The sequence below is a fragment of the Podarcis vaucheri genome (genome assembly GCF_965113315.1).
Source record: "Podarcis vaucheri genome assembly, chromosome: 14".
NCBI lineage: Eukaryota > Metazoa > Chordata > Lepidosauria > Squamata > Lacertidae > Podarcis > Podarcis vaucheri.
In genome coordinates, this window is record NC_138752.1 from 8,210,733 (window position 1) to 8,233,719 (window position 22,987).

Below are 22,987 nucleotides of genomic sequence, written 5' to 3' on the forward strand. Positions count from 1 at the left end.
TTGCGTATCTAGTGACACCCCTGCTGAAGCCACCAATTTTAGGATGTGTTAAGAATGCAAGAGCACAACCCGATTCTTTTTTGGGTGGCTGCACCACTGTAAGAACTGTGAGATAGGCAGGACTGAAGGAGTCTGAGGGGGAATCTCTGCCTGCCGCAAAGACCCTCATTTTGGGGCAAAGTTAAGCAGACACAGTAAAATTGTGAGGAACGTCTGGAGGGCACAAACCTCCTCACATTTCATCCCAATGCAGCACAACAGATTTCCACCCATTTCCCATTTCCACCTTCCCATGCCTGGGTCCGGGGTTATCAGGTGAGACACTGCAACAAGGAATATGCATGGAAATATTGGGCTCAGCCTGGGGGAAATACCTTTTCCTTCTTGGAGTGGATTCTGCAGTCCATGCAATTACTGTTAAAATGGAAATTCTCACATGAGCTAGTCTTTGAGGAAAAGTTACATTGAAATGGGTTTTCCATTGCTTAGATGTGCCCCAGCTATGTAACTGTTCCACCCAAGTGAATGTGATGGCTTCCAAAACTCATTGTGAGAACATGAAGCCATTTTCTGGTGTTGCTGCAACTGGGGTGAACTCACCTTCTGTATAACCCCTCTATGATGCCTGATGCATGAGGGTGGGGAAGTATCCTAGAATCAGTTTTATCTGAGGTGCAGTGGACATAAGCAGATCCCTGCTGGATCAGATCAGGTCACCTAGTCCAGGATTCTGTTCCAACAGCCTAGTAGAAACCCACAAGTAGTACCTGAGTGTGAAAGATGTTCTTTAGTTCCTTGGCTCTTGTTGCCTAGGCAGAACCAGGAGGGGACAGTGGGAAGATGAAAATGCCACATCTCAACAACTTCCCAGTAACGTTTAAGAGCAGCAGGATAGAAAGGCATTTGTTACTTGCCATCTTTCTCATTCTAATATGGGTGACAGTTCAGTCAGGTGAGTCTTCTCTCCAACCTGTTTGTAGAGTTGACTTGGGAGTCCGGTATGTTCATGTCATGACAGATATATATATAGCATGGGCCAGAACTCAATCCTGCCTGCAACATTGTTTTTCCTGTGCCCCTCAAATATCCAAAAGCCAGACACAACCCACCTCTGGATCAGGAGGTGACTGATCAGTACCTAATTTGGGGGGAAGGGTTTCTCTGGAGTGCTGGGAGCTCTCATCCAGAAGTTCAAATCCTATATTCGCAGAAATGTAGGAGACTTTTTAGTGAGTAAATGGAGAAGGGAAGGCACACTTGCTCCTATATCTGTCTGTCTGCCTCTCTTGCAAACAGGACACAATCTGCATATGGCAAACAGTTCCAGCAGTTTTTGAGTTCCAGAACCCCGTTGCCTTTTGAAACAATGAATGAGGTCTTATTTCAGCAAAGCGTCAGCTCAAATTACGCACAGTTGCCCCCATACCAGGGACACCCCACATAAATAATAATGTCCAGAACAAATCTTTAATGGGTACACATTTTCTCCCATTTAAATAACTTAAATCCTCACTCATCACATCCAAGAACTAGGCAGTGGGTACAAAGGAGATCTCAGGCTCATATATATACCCTTGAGAGGTTTGCATTGGCCTGAGCCTGCAAAGTCGTCTTCTTCGAGCCTCCCTGCCGTGAGAATTTCTGCTTGCAGGAAACGATGAATGGGATATCTTTCTAGTGAGTTTTGGAGAATGGCAAGGGAGGAGGGCGGGGCAGACCAGCTTTGGCATCAGAGGTAGCTTTGCAATAAGAAACACTCCTACAGTTTCCACCCCATGCATCCCTTCAAAGGTAGCAATAAGACTATGGTAGCAAAAAAGTAGCCCTTAGAGACGGCAGTCACTGCTGTAGGCTGTTTGTGCTCTATGGGAGCTGGGGGAGAGAGGGTTAGAGCTATGAGAGCTGGAGTCAATGGAATAGTGGGTCTTGGGGAAAGACCCTGTAGACATGGTTAGTTTAGATGGGGAGAGGCCAAAGTGTGCCCTCCATCCTGTCTCTTGCGCATCTAAGTCACACTTTTCTCTGTCCTGCACCCTGCATGGAACCCAGTGTCCATGACTGTTAATCTGTGGATTCTTTTTAAAAACAACAACAAAATAAAATGGTGCTTGGATAAGGCTGAGCACCCATCTTGGTGGGCATTTGGCTACAATGAGAAGTACTAGCTGGAGCCTGTGGATTAAAATGGCGGCTGCGGCAGGAGCCAGAGCAGGCCGAGGAGAGGGGAGTGAGAACTGCTGAAAACCGCACCTAGAGAACCACACCTAGAGCCAAGTCAGGGATGATGGAGGCTCCAGGCTGCAGCTGAAAGAGGCAGTCTTCCTTACTTTAAGTTGGCACAAGAGTGCCCAAGCAGAACCTCGAAAGGATATGATTTGTAAGGGGCCTTCAAGACTGCAGCACAGCAAGATCCTGCACCCACCAATGGATTCAAGCTACAATAAAGGAGATCCTGACTAATCACCAGGAGGAACTTTCTGACAGTAAGAGCTCTTGATGGTGGAACAGACTCCCTTGGGAGGTTGTGGACTCTCCTTCCTTGGAGGTTTCTAAGCAGAGATTGGATGGCCATCTGTAATGGATGTTTAGCTGAGATTCCTGCATTGCAGAGGGTTGAACTAGATGATCCCATGGGGACCCTTCCAGCTCTACGATTCTATGATTCTATGCAGCCCACTTTATCTGATCCTCAGGATTTTTCACAGGCCACACCCCTCCCTGCGCCCCATGAGTGTTTGTGCCTGGCTGGAGCGTGTCCCCAACTTCTGATCATGCCTCTTGCTTGTATGGGAGGAGGATGGTGTGTGTGTGTGTGTGTGTGTGTGTATGTGTGTGTGTGTGAATATGCAGGTAGAAACTAGCTTGCTGTGCAAAGGTAAAATTTCTTTTTGGTCCACCCACTTTTGCCTCTGGCTGCCTCCACCCCTGGAATGTGGCCCTTGAGCTGAGAAGATTCCCTCTCATTTAAAGGAGCAGGAAAGGGTTCTCCCATCCCCCATCCCGCCTTGAGAAGAGTTCTCCCTTTTCTCCCCTCTGTTCCCATCTTCTCTGCAGCCTTTATCCACAAACAGCAGGCGTTTCGGATGAACCGGAAAGATTATCCCCCTCCACCGTCACTGGCTTCCATTTTGTTTTCACAAACCCAGTGGAATCACTTGCATTTACAAGCTCATAATTTATAAAGAAAATCCATGATTATTTTGCTATATACAGCTGCTGCAGGTAGCTGGCAATCATCAGGAGCAGACACCTCAAGGTAAGATTTGAAAGGGAGTGGCGTTCTGGGCCAGAGATGGCACCTGTCATTCCAGGCTAGGGAGGCATTTTGCAGAAGTCCAGTGGAACATCTCCTGGACCAGGAGGCAAATGCATGGCCTGCAAGCTTGATTCACTTATGGGAATCCAGGACACTACTGTACAGATCCACCGGTATTTTGGCAAGGGCTTGGAGAGGATTGGGAAAGGGGTCCCTTCACAGACAGTTCAAGAAAACCAACTGCAGCCCACGCAAAGGCAGAGGGAATCAGCAACCGCCACCATCTGTTGAATGGTCTCCTCCAGTTTGGTGCTGCTGTGCTTTGTACGTGCCCAGACAGCAATAGATTTTGTGGAGTGTTCACCCTGCAGGGAGCTCTCCCACCTCCTCTGTAATCCCAAAAGTCCATGGGCAAAAGTGAGGGAATGATAGAAGTCAGTCAGTCCATCCATCTCTCTCTCTCTCTCTCTCTCTCTCTCTCTCTCTCTCTCTCTCTCTCTCACACACACACACACACACACACCAATTGCCACTTGCACAGCTGCATACGGTTACAGTAGTAAGAGCTGTCAAGAGCAGTGTACTTTGCACATGCTCCAAGGCACCTTCGCCCTTCTTACAGATGTAGCCTCCCACCCAACTGAATTACTGCTGAGTGGGCAATACAGCCTGCTGACCGTAGCTCTTTATAGATCTGCCCTGAACACATGTGCAGAGAATCCCCACCACTGTGAAAAGCATGGTTGGGTTGGGTGGGTCCATGGAGCTATGGGTGTGTGTGTGTGATGCAGGCCAAGACCGAACTACTGAGCGTAGCTTGAGTATCATGCAAAGTTGCTTGGTCTCCTGATGTTGCAAAGGGATTGCTGCAGCCCATTGTCCTCCCTGAATCAAGGCAAGCCATGCAGGCCGAGGGTCTTCTTGGGCCACTGCAAATGCTAAGGAAAGTTTAGCAAGGAATTCTCTGAAACCATAAAGGCAGGACCAGCAGTGCCAAGAGGTGTCCTTGGGCAGCTGCCAGCTCCCAGGTAGGGCCCAGCACTGTTGTCTACTCTGCACCTCCTGTTAATTCTTCTTTTCTGGCCCCGCACTGTAATGGCACCCAACAGCTGGGACTAGCCTCCATTTAAATCTCAGCAGAGTGCTCTGCTCTGGGGCAGCCTTCACCAACCTGGTACATACTCTGCGAATGTCTTGGACTACAACTCCCACCAGCCTCTGCTTTGGTGGCTGAGGATGATGGGAGTTGTAGTTCAAAAACATTGGCAGGACGAATGCTCTTCTTGAGAATTGTGGGGAAATTAAAATGGTGATTAGATCAAGCTGCCTAGTGCCACCCCCCCAACCCCTGGCCAGCACAAAGCTCTCTAAGACCCATTGGCAGACGAGGGAGCCCACAAGAGGGCATTAAAGCCATGCCTTCTCTCAAGCATGGAGCCAACCCTGCAACATTCATTATCATTTGGGAAGGGGGTGGGGAGAATGGATTTTTATCTGCACCACCAGGGCTTGAAAAGGCTACTGCCACCACACCCAGGCGGGGAGGAAGGTGTGTGGTTCACTTACAAATTATTCCATTTCAATGTATGCTTAGATAATATGACCTGCAGCTTAACACCAGAGCACTGTTTTTAAAAGCTCAATACTTTACTGTATGCCAGATCAGTTTAACATTCTGGCAATTCAATGGAAATTCGTTGAATTTCCAAATAGAAATCTACATTTCTTGTGGTATAATAATAATAATAGCCATTCCAAGAAAGGTTTGGGTTGAGCTCCCTTCTGAACTGGGATCCCTGGACATTAACATCTGCTCGTGGCTATAAGCCTGGGTTGGTTTGAAACTGCCCAGGATGCAATCCAAAGGGCTGGACTGGGTTTTGATGTTGGGCATTCACAAAAGTATTGTGTGAGCAGCATCCCCTGCTAACAGCAAGGGTCTGGTTAGGGGTGGCCTCCCTTTTATTTATTGATCTATGCTTAGAGGGCTCTTGGGCATGTGGCGAAGGGCCAGTGAGACCACCTGCCACCTCAATGTGTTCAGAATGAAATCGCTAAACTATTGCATAGGCAAATGTTATGCAAATTATTCGTGTCATGGGCCTCTGCCCTTTTTAGCACCTAGCAATGTCCCTGGCCAAGGGTTCCCCTGCTTTGTGCTCAAAAACTGCCAGAGAAGGGAAGATGGAGAAGTTGAGAGTCCCTGGTGCCTCTCTCTCCAGTGCAAACAAATGCCCCCACTGCAAATGCTGCCCCACCACTGATGCTGTTGCTGCCCCCTCCTGTCATCTGCTCCATGTCTTGGCACTTTCACAATTAAACACCGGTATTAAGACACAGAAGTTGTGTTGCTGGTAGGGCTGGCTTGCTTTGCTTGGGTTGAGGAGGACACCGTCAGCTGCTTCAAACATGGGAATCCTTCCCTGTGGCTGTAACTGTCGCAGACCTGTTGGCACAGGGATGGCTAGCTAATGCAGGGAATGAAAGGCACAGTGGTGCTTAAGAGGCTTCCCCTAGCCCTTAGCTGCAGGGAATGTAACCATGAACCTGGATCGCTTGCAAACGGGCAGCACCAGCATTTGATTGGGTGCAGGAACGGTTAGATCTCATCTCTCCCACATGGTAGCATCCCATCGAGATGTATCACCCCCCCTCTTTGCTTCCTAACTCAGGCTGGCCTCCCCCTCCCCCTTACAAGCTCTGCCACAAACTGTGCAACCCTGGGGCCTCTTGTGACATTGCTCCAGCAGCAGCAGTGCCATCAGGGGCCTCACTCCCAGCAGAGCTGGTTTTCCACATGTGGAAATGTCTAAAGAGGGTCTCTCTCTCTCTCTCTCTCTCTCTCTCTCTCTCTCTCTCTCTCTCTCCATGAGACCATCCATCTAAAAATCAAGGATGGGAAGCCTGTGGCCCTCCAGATGTTGTTGGACTCCCAATTCCCATTAGCCCCAGATGGAGGGGGTCACAAAATGCACCACGGTCCAGCAGTCTCTTTGCTCAACCTTCCCCACTACCTGTTGCCAAGTAAAATCGACTGGTGGAGGAATGGCGCTTGAGGCAAAATGGCTGTATTTTGTACCTTGTTCCCCATTTAAAGTATTATGCAGGGCTGTAATCTGGCAACCTTAATCTCCAGGGCTGGTGCATTCCCAGAGTAGCCCTGGGATGCTTTAGGTCATGAGTAGCATGGGTAGGCCCACGATTTTGTCTGATTTACGGCATCATAAGCAATGGGCCTGCAGTTGGCTGGCTTTTAGGAGCATACAGGGAGCCACCTTTACTCAAGCCACACTATTGGTCTTGCTAGCTCAGTATCATTAACACAGAGATTCTCAGAATGCAACTACCCCCAGCCCTGACCACTGGTCTTGCTCACTGGGGCTGATGAGCATTGGGAGCCCAGCAAAGCATCTGCTGGCACACAGGTCCCCTGGCCATGGTACCGACCAGTGCTTCCATAGCCCTTTCATAGCTGTCAACCTTCCCTTTTTCTTGCGGGAAATTCCCTTATTCCAGCGCCATTTCCTGCTGCTTCCCACTGCTATCCCGGATTGTTAGATATCCCATAGACTGTCCCCGGGACAGGTGAGGCTGCTGATCCCTTATTTTCGAGGCTGCTGATCCCTTATCTTCAAATCTGAAAGTTGACAGCTATGAGCCCTTTCAAGGTGCTGACAAAAGAGGGCCTGCCTCATGCTTGCTGCAAGGTAAGGATAAGAAGTGCAAAGTGTCTGGGACCTTTCACTGATGTCATCTCCAGCCGTATCTGCTTACGACATGCATAAGCACCACCCGCCCCAACTTTCTACCAGGAATCTCAGCATCCTTTGCCCAGCTGCACTTCCCAGGGAGGGAGACGTGGCAGTTGGCATCACTTAAAAGCCTGTAGTGTAGACTGGGCCCTCCCCATCTCACACAAGGGCAAACGACAGAGGTGGCTGCATGATTAAAGCAAATCTCGAATTAATGTTCTCTCGCAGAGGGTGATTCCCAAGTCAGGGGAACAAGGAAGAGAAAAGGTTACCTCTGCAGGATCGGAAAAGTAAACCAGAGCTCCTGAATAAAGAGACCTGGTTCTTGGTCTAGCCAGCTGGCTTGTTAGTCGAAGGCAACCGAAGCCAAGAAATTCCTCTGTATTCAAGCACAGGGATGTGATTCTCTCAGGTTGGTTAGAACCTTGATCTAGATCAGGAATGCGGAACCTGTGGTCCTCCAAATGACGTGGGAATCCAACTCCAATCAGCCCCTTGCAGCATGGTCAATGGACAGGAATGATGGGAGTTGGAGTCGAGCCACTGGCCGCAGGTTCCTCACCCCAATGTGGGTGGTCCCAAGAACTAACTACGGCTGAGATCCTGCTGCAACCCACAGCTTCATGTACACCTCCCTGTCAGGGTTCCAAAGGAGACTTGTGAGAACATGATCAACTTCGTTCTGGTTCAGACCAGATGGGAAACAGTTCATGGGGCTGCTTGGACCAGTTGCCCCAGAACACACCTGCCCGTTCTTCCACCCAATATCCTTGCTTTCTGCAATTGCTTTCCTTACAGCAGATGTAGCTGGACTCTGCCCCAATATACCACCCATCACCCTCCCATTTCATATAAGCAGGCGACATTTGAAACACAGCTTGAGTCCCAGTGCTCACAACTCCCTTCCCCCACCCCAAATTTAGGTCTCTGTGTCATTCTCTCATATATATATATATATATATATATATATATATATATATATATATATATATGTTGTTTTGCCTTTTTCTTTTCTTTTTTTTATATAAAAAAGTCACTTTCACAAGGTCACTAAAGTCGATTGTCTTTTTTTTCCTTTTTCTTTTTAGGTTTCATTTGTTTCAAATGGAGGGCTCTCCTATGTTAAACGCTAACCGCTCTACAAAAAGCATTCTGTTCTAAACCACTAGGAAATGTAACAATGAAGCACATTTTTTCTTAAGAAAAAGAAAGAAAGAATAAAAAAATAAAAACAAAGAAGAGAAGAAAGAAAAAGAAGTCGTCCAGTGGCCAAGCGACCGCATTAGGGAATGTGAACCACGAAGGACAATGAGACAACCCCAGATCCTTCATGTACCGTGACATTTCGCTCACTCTATTTGGCACTTCCTTAAACCTGACCCCCTCCCCCTGACCTCCTCCTCTTCCCCAGCAGATTCTTGAAAGTAATAGAGAATTTGGCTAATGTTACACCAGGGCAATGAGAGACACACAGAGAGAAATCTCCTACAAAGGGAATAATCCACCCACCTGCCCATCCCATGTGATCTGCAAACAGCACCTGCTCACAGAGTGAGCTGGTTCAAGGCTAGAGCTCAAGGAGGGGATCAGTAGTAGATGGCTGAGCTTCAGGACCACAGAGAGCTCCCTGTGGAGCAGAATAGTTCTTGCAAGAACTAGGAATATTGCTTCATCGTTGGTCTGGAGCTGGCTGAAGCTTTATTGTGTGGCGTGGCTTCCCTGGAGCCTGATTGGTAGTTAAAGTATTCTAATATACAGGTGTGCACTCGGGCAAGATTGGAGCACCTCCCCTGGCTTCTGGACATGGCAGGGTGAAGGGCGTGGTACCTCAGTGGCAGAGCACCCACTTTGGATGCAGATGATCCCAGGTTCAAACCCTTGCACCCCCAGGAATGTCCTGGGAATGGCCCCAGAGAGCCATTGTCAGTTGGCTCAGACAATACTGAGCTAGTTGAATCAATGGGTCTGACTCAATATAAGGCAGTTTCCTATGCTCCCATGACAGCCCCTCTGGAGTGCAGGTAGTGGAGTCATCTGAGTCAGATAAGGAGAGCAGAGCTACATCCCTTGAAGCAAGGCATGCTGGCCCCACTGTCTGATGGGGCTCTTCCTCCATGAAAGCTTCTACTGGTGTCAATGCGTTGGATGATATCTCCTGGGGAGTTTTGAAGGACTCCACTGTCTCCATCCTGGGAGCTCTCTGACTGAAAGAGTTCTGGGTCTTATCCCAGACAGGGGGGGGGGGAATTCTCCAAGATACACTTTAAGAAAAGGAAGCCATGTTGGTGCATTAGAAAAACCCACAGTCCGGAAATACCTCTACTGAGTCAGGCCAAAATGCCACAAAACAGTGAGTAAGCTTTTGAGTTTTCTAAAGCTCTTTGTCAGGCTGGATGTTGAGCAAAGTGGGGAGAGGAGGTGGGGGGAAATCTAGCATGTTGTGGTCACTCTGCATTTTTTGACAGTCTTAAGATCGAATGTAGGAGGAGGTTGCAGACACCAAGTCCATTAGGCTTGGCGAGGTGCTAGGCAAGCTTCAGGGTGCAACTAAGGACTACTGAGACCAGGAAATATGCAAGGGCTAAGAATGGTATTGCTGCCTGACTGTGGAGTTCAGATTTTTTTTTCTTATGGACTTCTTCTTGCTTTATGTGTGACTTGGATAACCAAATTTAACCATTCAGAAGTGGGACCCTAAAACTGAAGGAATATGATCTCTTACCACCTGAAGATGGCACTTTACTTTTCAAGGGTTACACATTCCCTCTAACCACCAGGTAATGTAACCTACTTTGACTTCTTTTGACATTTTTAAAGACCTAGCTTTCCACCTGAAATCAACCTCCAGCCATATTCCTTTTTACTTTTGCGCTCTAAGAAGGAACCAGTGTGTTTTGCCTAATGATAGGGTTACGTCCTTTATTAGGTTCTTTTTTAAAAAATTGTGCGTGCATGAGCTCATGCGCCACTGTGTTTCTGCCAGCAATTGCTGACCGCTGTCCCATGTGGTGACATGCATAATTGCAGCCTCTCAGTAAAGAACTTTCCAGGCTGTGGGCTGACTCCACCCATTAGGCTGGTCATTGGCTCCTTCTGGGCAGGAAGGAGTTTAAGAGGACTTCCTGTCACTGTGGTGCAACAAGGTGTACCCAAGCTCTGGTGGCTTTTGCATTTCCAAACTTTACTCTTTGGTCTTGCCTGCTGGTTTGCCCTCTGATCTGGATAGCGCTTTCAATCTGGCTCAAATTCTTACTAAGAGTAGGCCCATTGGAATCAAGGAACCTAAATTAGTCATGTCTATTAACTTTGGTGGATCTACCCTGAACAGGACTAGTATTGAACACCACCCCCAGTCCCTGGCTGCTGTCATGCTCCAGACTTGCCCATGACCCAGCCTCGGTCATTTTTTTGTCCTATCAGTCCTGGGCGCACTGTGAAACCTGAATAACACCTTTGCCAAGCCTCATCCAGTTACGCCTGCAACTTCCTAATGCACCTCTATTTTAACACCAAATGCAGACTTTCAAGCTACCATAAGCCAAACTTTCTCCATTCCTCTGCTTTGCTAGATGTTCAGCCTACTAAGAGCTGGCCCAACGTTCTGTGACACTTTGGGTGGTCCTAATCAAAGCATTGTCCAAGTGTGGAGAGACGTTGCAGCTCCTCTGCACAGCCATCTAAGCATGGGTGGGAAACCGGTGGCATTCCAGATGCTGCTGGACTCCAGCTCCCATTATCCCTAGCCACTGATCATGTTGGCTGGGGCTGACAGCAGCTGGAGTCCACCCCTAGTGTAGGCAATACTGAATTAGTCGCACCAATGATCTGCCTTGGCGCAAGGCAGCTTCTCGTGCACAAAAATATGGTCCTGTGTCTCTTCTTACTCTGGTTTACATTAACTTTCAATGCATGGGAGAAGCAGATCAGGAACTGTGATTACAACCCCCCAATTTTCTGAAATCCAAGTGCCTATCTGGCGAGAGGAGGAGGAGAGAGCTGTTGCCAAGAACCCCCACCCCACCCTGGCCAAAGTGGCCCCTCCTGCCAGCTTCACTAATCACCCGAACCCCATAGTGTTCAATGCGGTCACAAGGCCACCAGCACTGGCCACACTGCTCACAAGGCGACATCTGCTTGCTTGCTTGCTTGCTTGCTTGAGCTCGCTTCTCTTGGAAACAACTTGCAGCTTTGACATGAAGCTTTTTTTTTTTTTAGTTTTTTTTTAAACCTCTTTGAGTTTCTTTTTTTTGTTTTGTTTTGTTTTTTAAATTAATTAATTTATATATATATTAAAAAAGCAATAGTCCTTTGGTCCCTAAACTCTAAGGAATGATATGACTTTGAAAGAAGTTAATCCAATCTCCTTGGACTGGCGACAAAGTGGGACAGAAACCCCCACCCCCAATCCACGGGATATAGATATATAGACCTATTTATATATATATCTTCTGTTAAGTTCAACATCCTCTTAGCAACTGATTTTTCTTTTCCTAAACGGATGCGGAAAAAAAAAGTTCCCCTTTTTTTCTTTCCCCCTTTTTTAAAAACAAAAAGCGTTTCCCAGGTGTAACATACAGGCCTGGTCCAAACCCACCGGCTTTGGTTTAGATCTGTTTGGCCTCCCTCTTCTGAAATCTTGAGCATCGGTCAAGTGCTTTAGAGAGAGGCTGGTCCCACCAGCAGGCTCTGTGCCTGCAACCTTTTCCTGTTGCAAAATCCTACCCCTCTCCTCGTGAGGGGTCTTAAAAAAACAAACACGTCTTCTCCAGCGGCTCCTTCCCGTCGTGGAGTTTAGAGTCGGCAAATAGCGATGCCTCTTTCCCTTTTGTCCAATATCGTCACAACCACCTTCTTTGCTTTCTCTCGCCTTAAAGCGGCAAAAGGAAAAAGAAAAAGAAACACCCCCCCGAAACCCCAACCGATTTGGAAAATAAAAATAAAAATAAAAAAGGTACAACCAAACTGGCTCTCCTCTTTTTCACGAGCATCCTGCCTCCTCTTCCACCTCCTCCTCCTCCTCCGTGATATGTTGCAAAGAAAGAGAGTTACAAGTCTGGATACTGCACGTGGGACAAGGGGAATACTCTTCGTACGCCGCATGGCATCCCATCTGAAAGAGAGAGAAGGGATGTTAAGAAGAGGCAGGCAGTGCCAGGAGCCAGCAGGAAGCCCCATCCCCAGTAGCGAGTGATGGCGTTAGGAGAGAAAGGAAGTTCTTGTCAGGGCCATCTCTATTCAGTGTGTAAAATATATATATCAAATGACTCCCCAATTCCGTACCAGAAGATGTTGAATTCTGAAATGTTCTAGGTTAGGTCTGACCTTCCATTTGTTGTGGGTGTCCCAACAGCCCTGAAGAGCTGCTTCCAGTCAGTGTAGACGAGGGGTTGTCAACCTGGTCCCTACTGCCCACTAGTGGGTGTTTCAGGATTCTAGGTGGACGGTAGGGGGTTCTACAGCACAAGCTGAATCCTTCCCCCTTCGAGCACTGGTGGGCGGTAAGAAAATTTTACCATTAAGAAAGATGCATTCGTGGGCGGTAGGTATGAAAAGGTTGACTACCCCTGGTGTAGACAGTACTGAGATAGATGGGCCAATGTGGCTTGTGAAATAAACATACTTAGCAACCTTAAACACTGCGAAATACCACCAGTTATCTTGTTTTCTGTATGTAACACACTTAGGCCGCATAGTGAGGGTTCCTGATTTCCAACCACTTCTTCTTTCCCCTCCACCCCCCATCCCAGACGTGAAGCTCATGTTGAACAAGCCCCCCCCCTTTCCACTGCTGTGTCAGGCTGCTGTTAAAAGAGCAGGGCCTGTGTAAAATAAAAATGAAAATGCAATTGATCCCAACAGCTCCATATACAGAACAAGTTTCATGGAGCAAGATGGTCGATGTATTGTTGGCCAAAATTCAGATAACTACTGCTAGAAGTTAACATAGCAACTGCAGGAGGCCAGGGATGTCATATTGGTTGAGATTTGTCTTAGCTTAAAGGGGTGGAGCCAAGAGGGAGGGGCATGACCTGAGGAGGAGAGGGAGGGACCAAGAGTTCCCTATGTGATGGAACTGGCGACCATCTTGAGCAGGTTCCATTGAGCACATGCCTTCCCCCAAAGATTTCTGGGAACTGTGGTTTCCCCCCTCACAGAGCTATGAATTCCCAGCAATCGTAACACACAGCAGTTCCCACGATCCTTTGGGAGAAGTCATGTGCTTCCAATGTGTGCTTTAATAGGAAGCTGATTTAGACCAGGTCAGAAGATTTGTCTATGTAGTCCAGTATATTGTCTACTCTGATTGGCAGTGGTTTTCCAGGGATCTTGAGCAGAACAGAATATTTCCCACCCCTGCTACCTGGTCCTTTTAATTGAATTTCGAAGGGCTGAACTGAGGATCTTTTGCATTAAAATTATATGCTCTGCTGCTGAATGAAGGGTCCTCTCCCGTGAAATGCTACACCAGTAACACTCTCCTGCTCCTCTGCTAAGGTACCACACTCCATGCCTGCAATCAGGACTAGGACTTTTTCTATGCAAAAAGAAAACGAAACAGAACAGGGCTTTTGTTTGCTTTACATATCTTTTATCCTGGAGTAGGCGATCCGGGTTCATTATCTCCAAACAGGAACGTGAGAAGCTACTGTACAACAGGTCAGGCCACTGGTCCATCTAACTTAGTATTTTCTACACTAACCTTCCCTGACCTAGTGCCTTCCAGCTGTTTTGGACTACAACTTCCATCAGAAGCAGCCAGCATGGCTGATGGTCATGGATGATGCGGATTGTAGGCTGAGATATCTGGAGGACACAGGATTGAAGAAAGATGGCCTACACTCACTGGAAGCGACTCTTCAAGGGTTCAGACAGGTTTCTCCCAACCCTGCTGAAGATGTGACTGAAGAGACTGAACTTGAGATGTTTTGCATACAAAACATGTGTTTTCCAACAATCAAGGAGCATTTGTTGTCAATCCTTAGCAGTGAAGCCTTCATGCTCTTGAGACTGTGGAATGCTTGAATTTCCACAAGCATTGGGGTAATATAGAGACTCTAAATTATGCTGGGATGCCAGGAGGGTAGGGGGTGGGGAGAGCTAGCACAGCTTGGTGTTTCTTGTGCAGGACTGAGCTACTCAGCCATCATCATCACACAGTAAATATAGAGGACACACACATCAATTGTCACATCACAACAGAGAGAAAAGGAGGTACAAAGAAGGACAAAGTGGAGTTTATGGGCTCAAAAAATCCACAACTAGTAAAAGACTGACCAATCAGCACTCCAAAAACTATCCACCATGGGCATCAATATGGCACTGCACAACCGCCAAAAAGAGAGGAGGAAGGGGTGGGAAGAAGAACTAATAAAAATAAAGCAGAGATGTAGAAAGATCAACGTCAAGTTCATGCAACAAGATTACAACCGGCCACATGGCGTCATCGAGAAGGACGATGACAACATTAGTTAAGTCACTTACAGTTTCAGATAATTTGGGAGGGAGAGTTTTTGTTTGGGTCTCCCATAACAGCTAGAGGGTTGCTAGGCAACTGTGGGGTCATCCTTGGAGCTATGATTGGCCTGGTCTGGTTAGAGACAAAGTAGTGGATGGGTTGGAGGAAACAAAAATATAAAAGAAAAGATGAATCGGTTTGATGCGAGTTCTCAGTATTAATGGTCATTGCTTCTTCTGATAGCTGCAAAATGGAGCAGGAGTCCTCTGAAGTCATATTCACATGGTACATCTAAAGCACAGAGAAAGTACTTTAGCAGTCATGGGGAATCACGAGAACTGTAGTTTGTGCAGGGCGCTGGGAAGTCTAGGTCTCTGAGGCCACAAACTACAGTTCCCAAGATTCTTTGCAGGGGAGCCATGACTGCCAAAGGGGGTTAAAGTGTTTTAAATGTTTGGTGAGCATGAAAATAGCTTCCTTCATGAGGCCAATGAATTGCTGGGGAAGATGAGCACGTGGTGCTACTGCTTTCATGTCCTGTTCTGGGCATCCCATAGGCCTGGGGTGGGTAATCCATGACTCTCTAGGTTTTGAACTACAACTCCAAGCATTCCTAATTGTTAGCCGGGGCTGGTGGGAGTTGGGAGTCCAACCATGTGTGGTGGGGGGCACAGATTCCTCACTCCTGCTGTAATAGCAGATGGGCCTCTGGTCGGTTCCAGCAGATCTGTTTGTCATGCTATTGCATCCTGCAGCCCTCTGTGGGATTTCACTCTTGCAAACTGCTTGCAGTGGGTGTGCAACTTACACTGCAATTCTATACACATCTATGGAGAAGTTAATGCCACAGAATTTCCAGGTAAGTAGGTATAAGATTGGGACGCAGGTGGTGCTGTGGGTTAAACTACTGAGCCTAGGACTTGCCGATCAGAAGGTTGGCGGTTCGAATCCCCGCAATGGGGTGAGCTCCCGTTGCTCGGTCCCTGCTCCTGCCAACCTAGCAGTTCAAAAGCACGTCAAAGTGCAAGTAGATAAATAGGTACCACTCTGGTGGGAAGGTAAACGGCATTTCCGTGAGCTGCTCTGGTTCACCAGAAGTGCCTTAGTTATGCTGGCCACATGACCCGGAAACTGTACGCCGGCTCCCTCGGCCAATAAAGCGAGATGAGCACCACAACCTCAGAGTCGTCCACGACTGGACCTAATGGTCAGGGGTCCCTTTAGCTTTACCTAGGTATAAGCTATGACTTATGCAAAAGTTGGGGAGATTTGCATCATGCATTTAAAGCATACCCAACCATAATCCATAGAACTGTAGAGTTGGAAGGGACCCCAAGGGTCATCTAGGCCAACCCCCTGCAAGGCAGGAATTTCAACTAAACCATCCATGACAGGTGGCCTTCCAGTCTCTGCTTTAAAACCTCCAAGGGAGGAGAGTCCACAACCTCTCAAAGCAGTCCGTTCCACAGTTGAAGTGCTCTTACTCTCAGAAAGTAAGAGCACAATGAAAGCTCATGATTTCCCCTAAAGAATCCTGGGAACTGTAGTTTCCTCACACAGAGCTACATTCACTCTGTTCCCAGGATCCATGTGATTTCAATGTGCATTGGGCATGCTTTAAATGCATCGGGTGGATCTTTTGGTTCAGTTTAACTCTGCGGCTGATTTACACACTGCCTTGATATGGTTAAATTGGGTGTTCCTTTCTCTTTTTTTGCAGTGGCGAGGGGCTTGTGAATGCAACTCACCTCACCCTGGAAACCCCCTCAAACTATGTGCGGAGCCAGGAGGTGATAAACAAATTTGTGATGACTTCAGACTATCCCAATCAGATCAAAACATTTGATTTAATTAGCATTTGAGGTGGCATGTTGTTGGATTTTAGCCTTTAAGTCACCCCAAGGATCTGTTTCAGGTCAAAAGGCAAGGTAATAATGGCTTCAACAAATAAACACATGTATTCTGTTTGGTGCTCTTGCCATGATTTTGAAAACAGCTACTTGGGTATATGGACTTCAATGGAACCACATAATTATGCTTTAGATTTTACCCTTTCATTGGTCTGAAGACATGTTAGATTATCTTCCTTCCTTCCTATTTACAGATTTAGGTTTTGGCCACAGATATTCTAGTCTTGTCTCTTTTTACATAACTAAGAAAGCTTTTGGATGTGAAGTTATTGGATGACTTGACCTATTGGTGATTTTATGCTCATTTAAATTTTGATGCATGTTAAATGAACTGTTTGTTGTTGTTGTTGTTTTCAGTGTAGTGAAATTATACATATTATTTTTATGTACTGATATTGTACCACTGTTTTTAGTCTATCTTCTATGTGTGAACCACTTTGGGTGCAGGTTATTTGTGTATCAACTATGACACTCAACAACTTAAACAATGTAATATACACGGGTCCCACTATCAGAACACTCATTATCCAAAATCTCTGTTATCTGAATACAAAAAATTATGCCCAAACTTTGCTACATGAATGATTGGTTCAGATATCCAAACAGTCAAAGTTTGCCCACTTCCTTAGTTGTTTGTGTTCTGCTGGCTAGTGGCCATTTGGGGCAGAAAACCATGGAGGGAGGGAGAGAGACTGAACAAATCAGGGAGCAGGAGGGATTGAACAAATAAGTTTTTCCTTTGTTTGGCTTCTGCTGACTGGCTGCAACAGTTTCAGGCAGAGACCAGGGAGGGAGCATGGACAAATCACGGATTAGAAATGTTCCCATAGGAAATAATGGAAATCACCAGCTTGTTATGCAAACACTCACTTAACAAACAATTTCCTGAGAATGCATTGTGCCTGGAGAGTGGGACCTGAACATATCTGTCTCTGTCCCACTGAAGACACAGACATGCTTGCATCCTGCTTAAAGTCAGTGGGATAAATTAGCAGCAATAAATCTAAATTCCCTTGATATCAACTAGCTAGGTATTGTTCTAAGGCTTCTGTTTGTCTGACCTGCTGCTGTTCATTTACTGTGGTTTTATATTAGCTTTTATGGTTTGGTTTGTTTGTATTATGGTTTTAAGATATGCTGGAAACCTCCATGGGATTACTGTGTAACGAAGATTGGCTGATACATTAGGTCAAAAAATAAATAAAATAAGTTCATTCTATTTGGATTGGGGTCATTCTCTATGCCTAAAGATAAACAATAAGGATCGTTGACACTGTACATTATTAGAATAATAAACCATTGAAAGTTTATTTGGGTAATCAATCCCCTATGGGAAGGCTATGCATCATTTATTACCTTTTAGCTTATTCTCATGTGATGGACATGGGCTGGGCCAAAATGCACTGCATTTGCTGTTTTGAACTAGACACACCATTTGTGGTTTTTCGCTCCATTTTCCTCCAGGTTTAACACCAGCCTTGTGTCAAAAGCTTGAGGAAGGCTAACCCCTTTCCCTGCTGGTAGTGTAGCTGGGGCAGTCTTGCCTGCCAATGTCTTACCTGCTTTCAGGGCCAAGGTGAACACGGGTCAGTAGGGTCTGTTAGCATCTTTTGGCCGCTTTAGTTGGACCTTTAGCCTCTTCATGCCGATCTGGAAGCCGTTCATGGCCTGAATGGCTGCCTGAGCACTAGTTGGATTGTCAAAACTGACGAAACCTGGGATGGGTCAAGGGGGAAAGTGGGGTGACAGGGGGTGAGAACAGAGAAGGAAAGGAAGGACACAGTTCAGCACCAAGGACAGCAGCAGCCCTCCCTCCATGTTGCTGTTTCACTGCAAGCCTTTCACAGAAAATAGATCCTGAGGAATTCAAAACAGGTGAATGTCAGAGCTAGCTGGCTGCTTAAGAGCAGGATCCCCAACCTGGGGCCTTTCAGATGCTTTGGACTGCGACTCTCATTAGCCCCAGCCAGCACAGCCATACTGGTTGGGGCTGATGGGAGTTTGTTACTCAAAATATCTGGAGGGAAGCTGCTCTTCATGGTGATGGCAGGATGGGCTTGCAAAGGGCTGGTGGAAGTTGTCCTCCAAAACATTTGAAGTGGACTAAGTTGGGGAAGGCTGTTTTAGGCCACTGTTCACTTTCCAGCCACGCAAGATTCTTCTTTAACAATAGTCATTGAAAGCAAAATTTAAGAAATCCAATCCATTTAACTCATGGAGTCTAGGTTTGGTTTTGGGTCACCTGGGGTGTTGTGAAGACACGGAGGAAAACCTTAAAGCAGGCATCCCCAACCTGCGGCCCTCCAAATGTTTTGGCCTACAACTCCCATGATCCCTAGCTAACAGGACCAGAGGTCAGGGATGATGGGAATTGTAGTCCAAAACATCTGGAGGGCCGAAGGTTGGGGGTGCCTGCCTTAAAGCCAAAATACACCATATTTTTTCATTGCAATGAGAACATCTTATAATCATGGCCTGCTAGTTAACTTCACAGGGTGTTAGTAGTCTGCGGGATGTTTCTAACACACTTCAAAATAATGTACTGGCATGTCCTCACTCAACAGGACTTTGAAAAGTTTGGAAGGATGTGCTAACCGTTTGAGAATATGCTGTATGATTCGTTTGACCTTTCAACATCAAAATAAGTTGAAGCAGTGTTTGAGCAAGCCCTTACTTTATTTTTGCTCTTAATACATAGATAAAGGATCCAGTCTGCATTGCTTAAAAAACAACAACCAACAACAGTTGCATTGCTTTAATTTTTTTTTTTAAAAAAAAATCTATAGCCACAACATTTATTCAGTAAGCAACGGCTGACAGGGGATGGGAGAGAGAAGTGACCCTGGAGGTGCATGGCACCCACAGCACTCACTCAAAAATTCAGAAATGCCCACAGGCCTGAAAAGGTTGCCAACCCCTAATTTGAAATATTTGCATACTGCCCTTCCATTAAGAAATCCCAGAGCACTTTACAGTAACTAATACAAACACAAGAAAAGGCCATGCTAAAAGCAAACCCAGGAGAGAAAGACATTGCCACAGGTGTCAGGTGAGTCTCCCTAGGGAAAGAGGTGCATAAGCTGATGGAGAGGAGAGAGACCCTTTCTAGCTATGGCCCCTTGCACATGCACCTCTTCCTCTAGGGAGGCTTACCTGAAGAAGATCTTACATACAGGCAAGTTGATGCGAGAGAAAACATCTCCTCAATTATCCAGGTTGCAAGCTGCATAGGGTCTTAAGATGTAAGCACCCACCCTTTGCATTGTATTTGGGAAAGGACTGGAAGCCAATGGAGTTCTTTAAGCACCAGCAGGATGTGATCCCGATGCTCAGTTCCAGACATTAGCTTAGTGGCTCTGTTTTGAACAAGGTAGTCTGCAAAACCATCCCCATGCCTAATGCATTGTTGCTGTTTGCTTTCCCCCAACCTGTGGTCTTTCATACGTTTTAGGCGGCAATTCTCCCCATCCCTGACTGATGGAACTTGTACGTCAAACCATCTGGAGAGTACGAGGTTGGAGGAATGGCTACTGTAGTCTATGGTGCCATTACATCAGCTGTGTGGGCGAGGCCAGGTACCAGATTCAAGGCTGGCTCCAGATTTGAGGCAAAGTGCCTGCTGGAGGACACTCCTTTACAGAGGAAGACCTTAAAGCAGGCACCCCCAACCTGCGGCCCTCCACTGGCAGGCTTAATCTGGCAGCGGTGCAGGCATCAGCACTGCCTTTGATGAGCACCAGGCAGCCCTCGGTGGGTATGAGGTTCATTTTAACCTTCCACAATGCATTGGAGTGATGCTACATCAGTGACACTGCAGGAAATGAGAAGAGTAGTTCTCAAACTAAGCTCTCTCTCTCTCTCTCTCTCTCTCTCTCTCTCTGTGTGTGTGTGTGTGTGTGTGTGTAGCGGACAGGCATAAGTGGTGGACCTTGCTGGTGTGCTGGTGTAGGATGATGACAACTGCTGGTGCTGGATTTGGCCACACATGTGCAGGGCCTTGCAGCTAAGAAATATTCAGGCTACGTTAGACAATGAACTTTGGCTTGCGAAACTCCCAAGCTGGTGGCTGTAAGTTAAATTATTGGTCAGACTTTATTTGCAGCAACATGAGGTGCAAATTATGCTTGCAAAGCAACGCCTCCGTTGCATTTTAGTATGGGGTCTGCTAATTTGAGGCCCTAGATTAGTGCCTACTCTGCATATTAGTAAATTTGGCCCTCCATTTTCTTTTTGATCCTTACAAATGAATTGCTTTATGATTTGGTTTAGTAACTTCCCAGGGAGAGAAGTTAAGTTAATGGGCCTATAAATTCCTGCTTTTAAAGTTGGGCATTATGTTTGCCTTTTTCCATTCCACTGGAACCTCACCTGTCATGCATGATTTCTCAAAAATGATTGCTTTGTGGTTTGGAGATGCCTTCAGCATCCCAGGGCGCAATTCATCATGACCTGCTGACTTCTAATCATTTAAGATAGTCAAATATTCTCTGAACAGATCTTTGCCTATCCTAACCTTTGTCCCTCCCTCATTGTTTATATCGATTCTACTAATCATCTGGTCACAATTTATCTCACTGGCGAAAGCCAAAGTGAAGTAGACATTGAGCAATTTAGCTTTCATTGTACTGTGGATTACTAGTACTCTTTCCTCTAACGAATGGACTTTTTTTCCACTTTCTGGATATTTTCAGTGTGTTTATAGAAACTCTTTTGATTGTTCCTAATGCAGTCCCAGGAAATGATCTGAAGGCGCTTGAGGCCACCACCTTGCTGAAACGAAGCTAAACCAATTGGTTTTGTGATGGAAGGAAGGCACGTTAATAATGTAAGAAAATAAGGGTTGTTTCCAGTGCCGCTCCTTCTCAGAGTAGACCCACTGAAGTTAACAGGCTTGGAGCATTCATTTAAATGAGTTTACTCTGAGTAGCACTTAGTTGGATACAATATGTAAGTAACATTTCCATAGGGGCAGCCGACACTGTGCCCTCTGGATGTGGTTGGACTACAGTTCTCATAATCCCTGACTATCATCCACACTGACTTGGGCAGACAGGAGCTGAGGCCACAGCTTATGGGAAGGAGCCATAGCTCAGTGGAAGAAAATCTGCTTTGCATGCAAAAGGTTCTAGGTTCAATTCCCAGCATCTCTAGCTAGGCCCATGAATGTCCCCCACCAGAAACTCTGGAGAGCTGCTGCCAGTCAGTCCAGATAATATTGAGCTAGATCAGGGGTAGACAACCTAAGGCCCGGGGGCCGGATGCGGCCCAATCGCCTTCTCAATCCGGCCCACAGATGGTCTGGGAATCAGCATGTTTTTACATGAGTAGAATGTGTGCTTTTATTTAAATTGCATCTCTGGGTTATTTGTGGGGCATAGGAATTTGTTCACCCCCCCCCCCAATATATATATATATATAGTCTGGCCCACCACATGGTCTGAGGGATGGTGGACTGGCCCATGGCTAAAAAAGATTGCTGACCCCTGAGCTAGATGGACCAATGGTCTGACTCTGTAAAAGGCAGCTTCCTGACATCTGGAGGGCACTGTGTTGACTACCCCTGCTCAATATATGGCACTAAAAGAATGAAACAGCCCATGATAGCCTTGTGAACCAAGATGGAATGCCCCATTCCTAAGCTACTGTATCATTATCAAAGACCAGTTTTTTACAGTTGGGCAATGTAGCAATTGCCAAAAAATGCTTCTAAGTGGCCTGGTTTTACATTACAGTGGTGGCATATACAAGAACCAACCAGAGAAGTTTCTCCAGATGTTGGAGTGGAAACAAACCATATGAGTGAGCCTCATGATTGGATGTTGCCTATAATACTAGCGATGGGCACAATTCCTTGAACTTGCCTTGAAATTATGAGGGGGGTGGGTTGTGTTCCTTGAGTATACACAATTACAATTCCACCCCTGCAAGTATTCTTGAGGAACGCTAAAAAAAACCCTACTAATGCCTTTCTTCTCTGCAGTTACCCTCCCTTCCAAAGCAGGTACAAGTTTGCTTGAGCATTTTCCCATCAGTTGTCCCCCAACGGCTGAACCCTGTCTACCACACCTCCCAAAATCCTGACTTCAGAGCTTGCTCCTTGGTCTGAGCCACTTGTCTCAGGTATGAAGACCCCGTCTGACCTCCTGTTCCCATTCCCTGATTGCTGCCTTTGGGTCATGAATCTGCTTCAGCTCTACTTATGACAGCTGCCCAGGATTCTGGAACTCCACTGCCTGGAGTCTGACCCCTGTTGAGGCCTGACAATAGTCAACCTTATCCCTCCTTATTCTCCCCTTCTGTCACATCTTATTCTGAAATGTGCAGAATTCCATGTTGGCTCCTGGAAGCTAGAGTTCCTTATATAGCAAAATCCTACTTGCCATCTATTTGTGGTGCAAAGTGCAGGAAGAACACACATGTTTCAGCAGCTACCAACACAATGGAAAAGGACTGTGTGGCTCAGTGACAGAGCATGTGTGAAAGGGCCCTGATTCAATCCCTGGCAGCTCAAGGTAGGGCTGGGAGAGACCATAACCCTGGAGAGCCATTGCCAAACAGCACAGACAATACTGAGCAAGACTGACAGATGTTCTGATACAGTATAGGATGACTT

At 46.5% G+C, this 22,987-nt stretch overlaps 1 protein-coding gene and 1 long non-coding RNA gene across 11 annotated transcripts in view; one reads left to right on the top strand and one right to left on the bottom strand.

Annotated features, from left to right (window-relative positions):
* The first annotated feature begins 2,426 nt into the window (after window positions 1-2,426).
* Window positions 2,427-3,471, top strand: LOC309518932. Its single transcript, XR_014213650.1, has 2 exons — window positions 2,427-2,818; window positions 2,851-3,471. It is a non-coding gene; the product is annotated as an uncharacterized lncRNA (long non-coding RNA).
* Window positions 3,472-8,007: 4,536 nt separating this feature from the next.
* The window catches only part of CELF6 (CUGBP Elav-like family member 6), a 181,614-nt gene continuing 166,634 nt past the window's right edge, over window positions 8,008-22,987 (bottom strand). For 9 of the 10 annotated variants that reach the window (XM_082198597.1, XM_082198599.1, XM_082198600.1 and 6 more), the window contains 2 exons: window positions 17,934-18,089; window positions 8,008-12,118 (listed from right to left, as the gene is read on the bottom strand). In XM_082198597.1, coding sequence (XP_082054723.1) covers window positions 17,962-18,089 — 128 coding nt within the window. In that variant the 3' untranslated portion in view covers window positions 8,008-12,118; window positions 17,934-17,961. Of the gene's footprint in view, window positions 12,119-14,490; window positions 14,597-17,933; window positions 18,090-22,987 lie in introns of all 10 variants that reach the window. The other variant, XR_014213415.1, reaches the window with a different exon arrangement.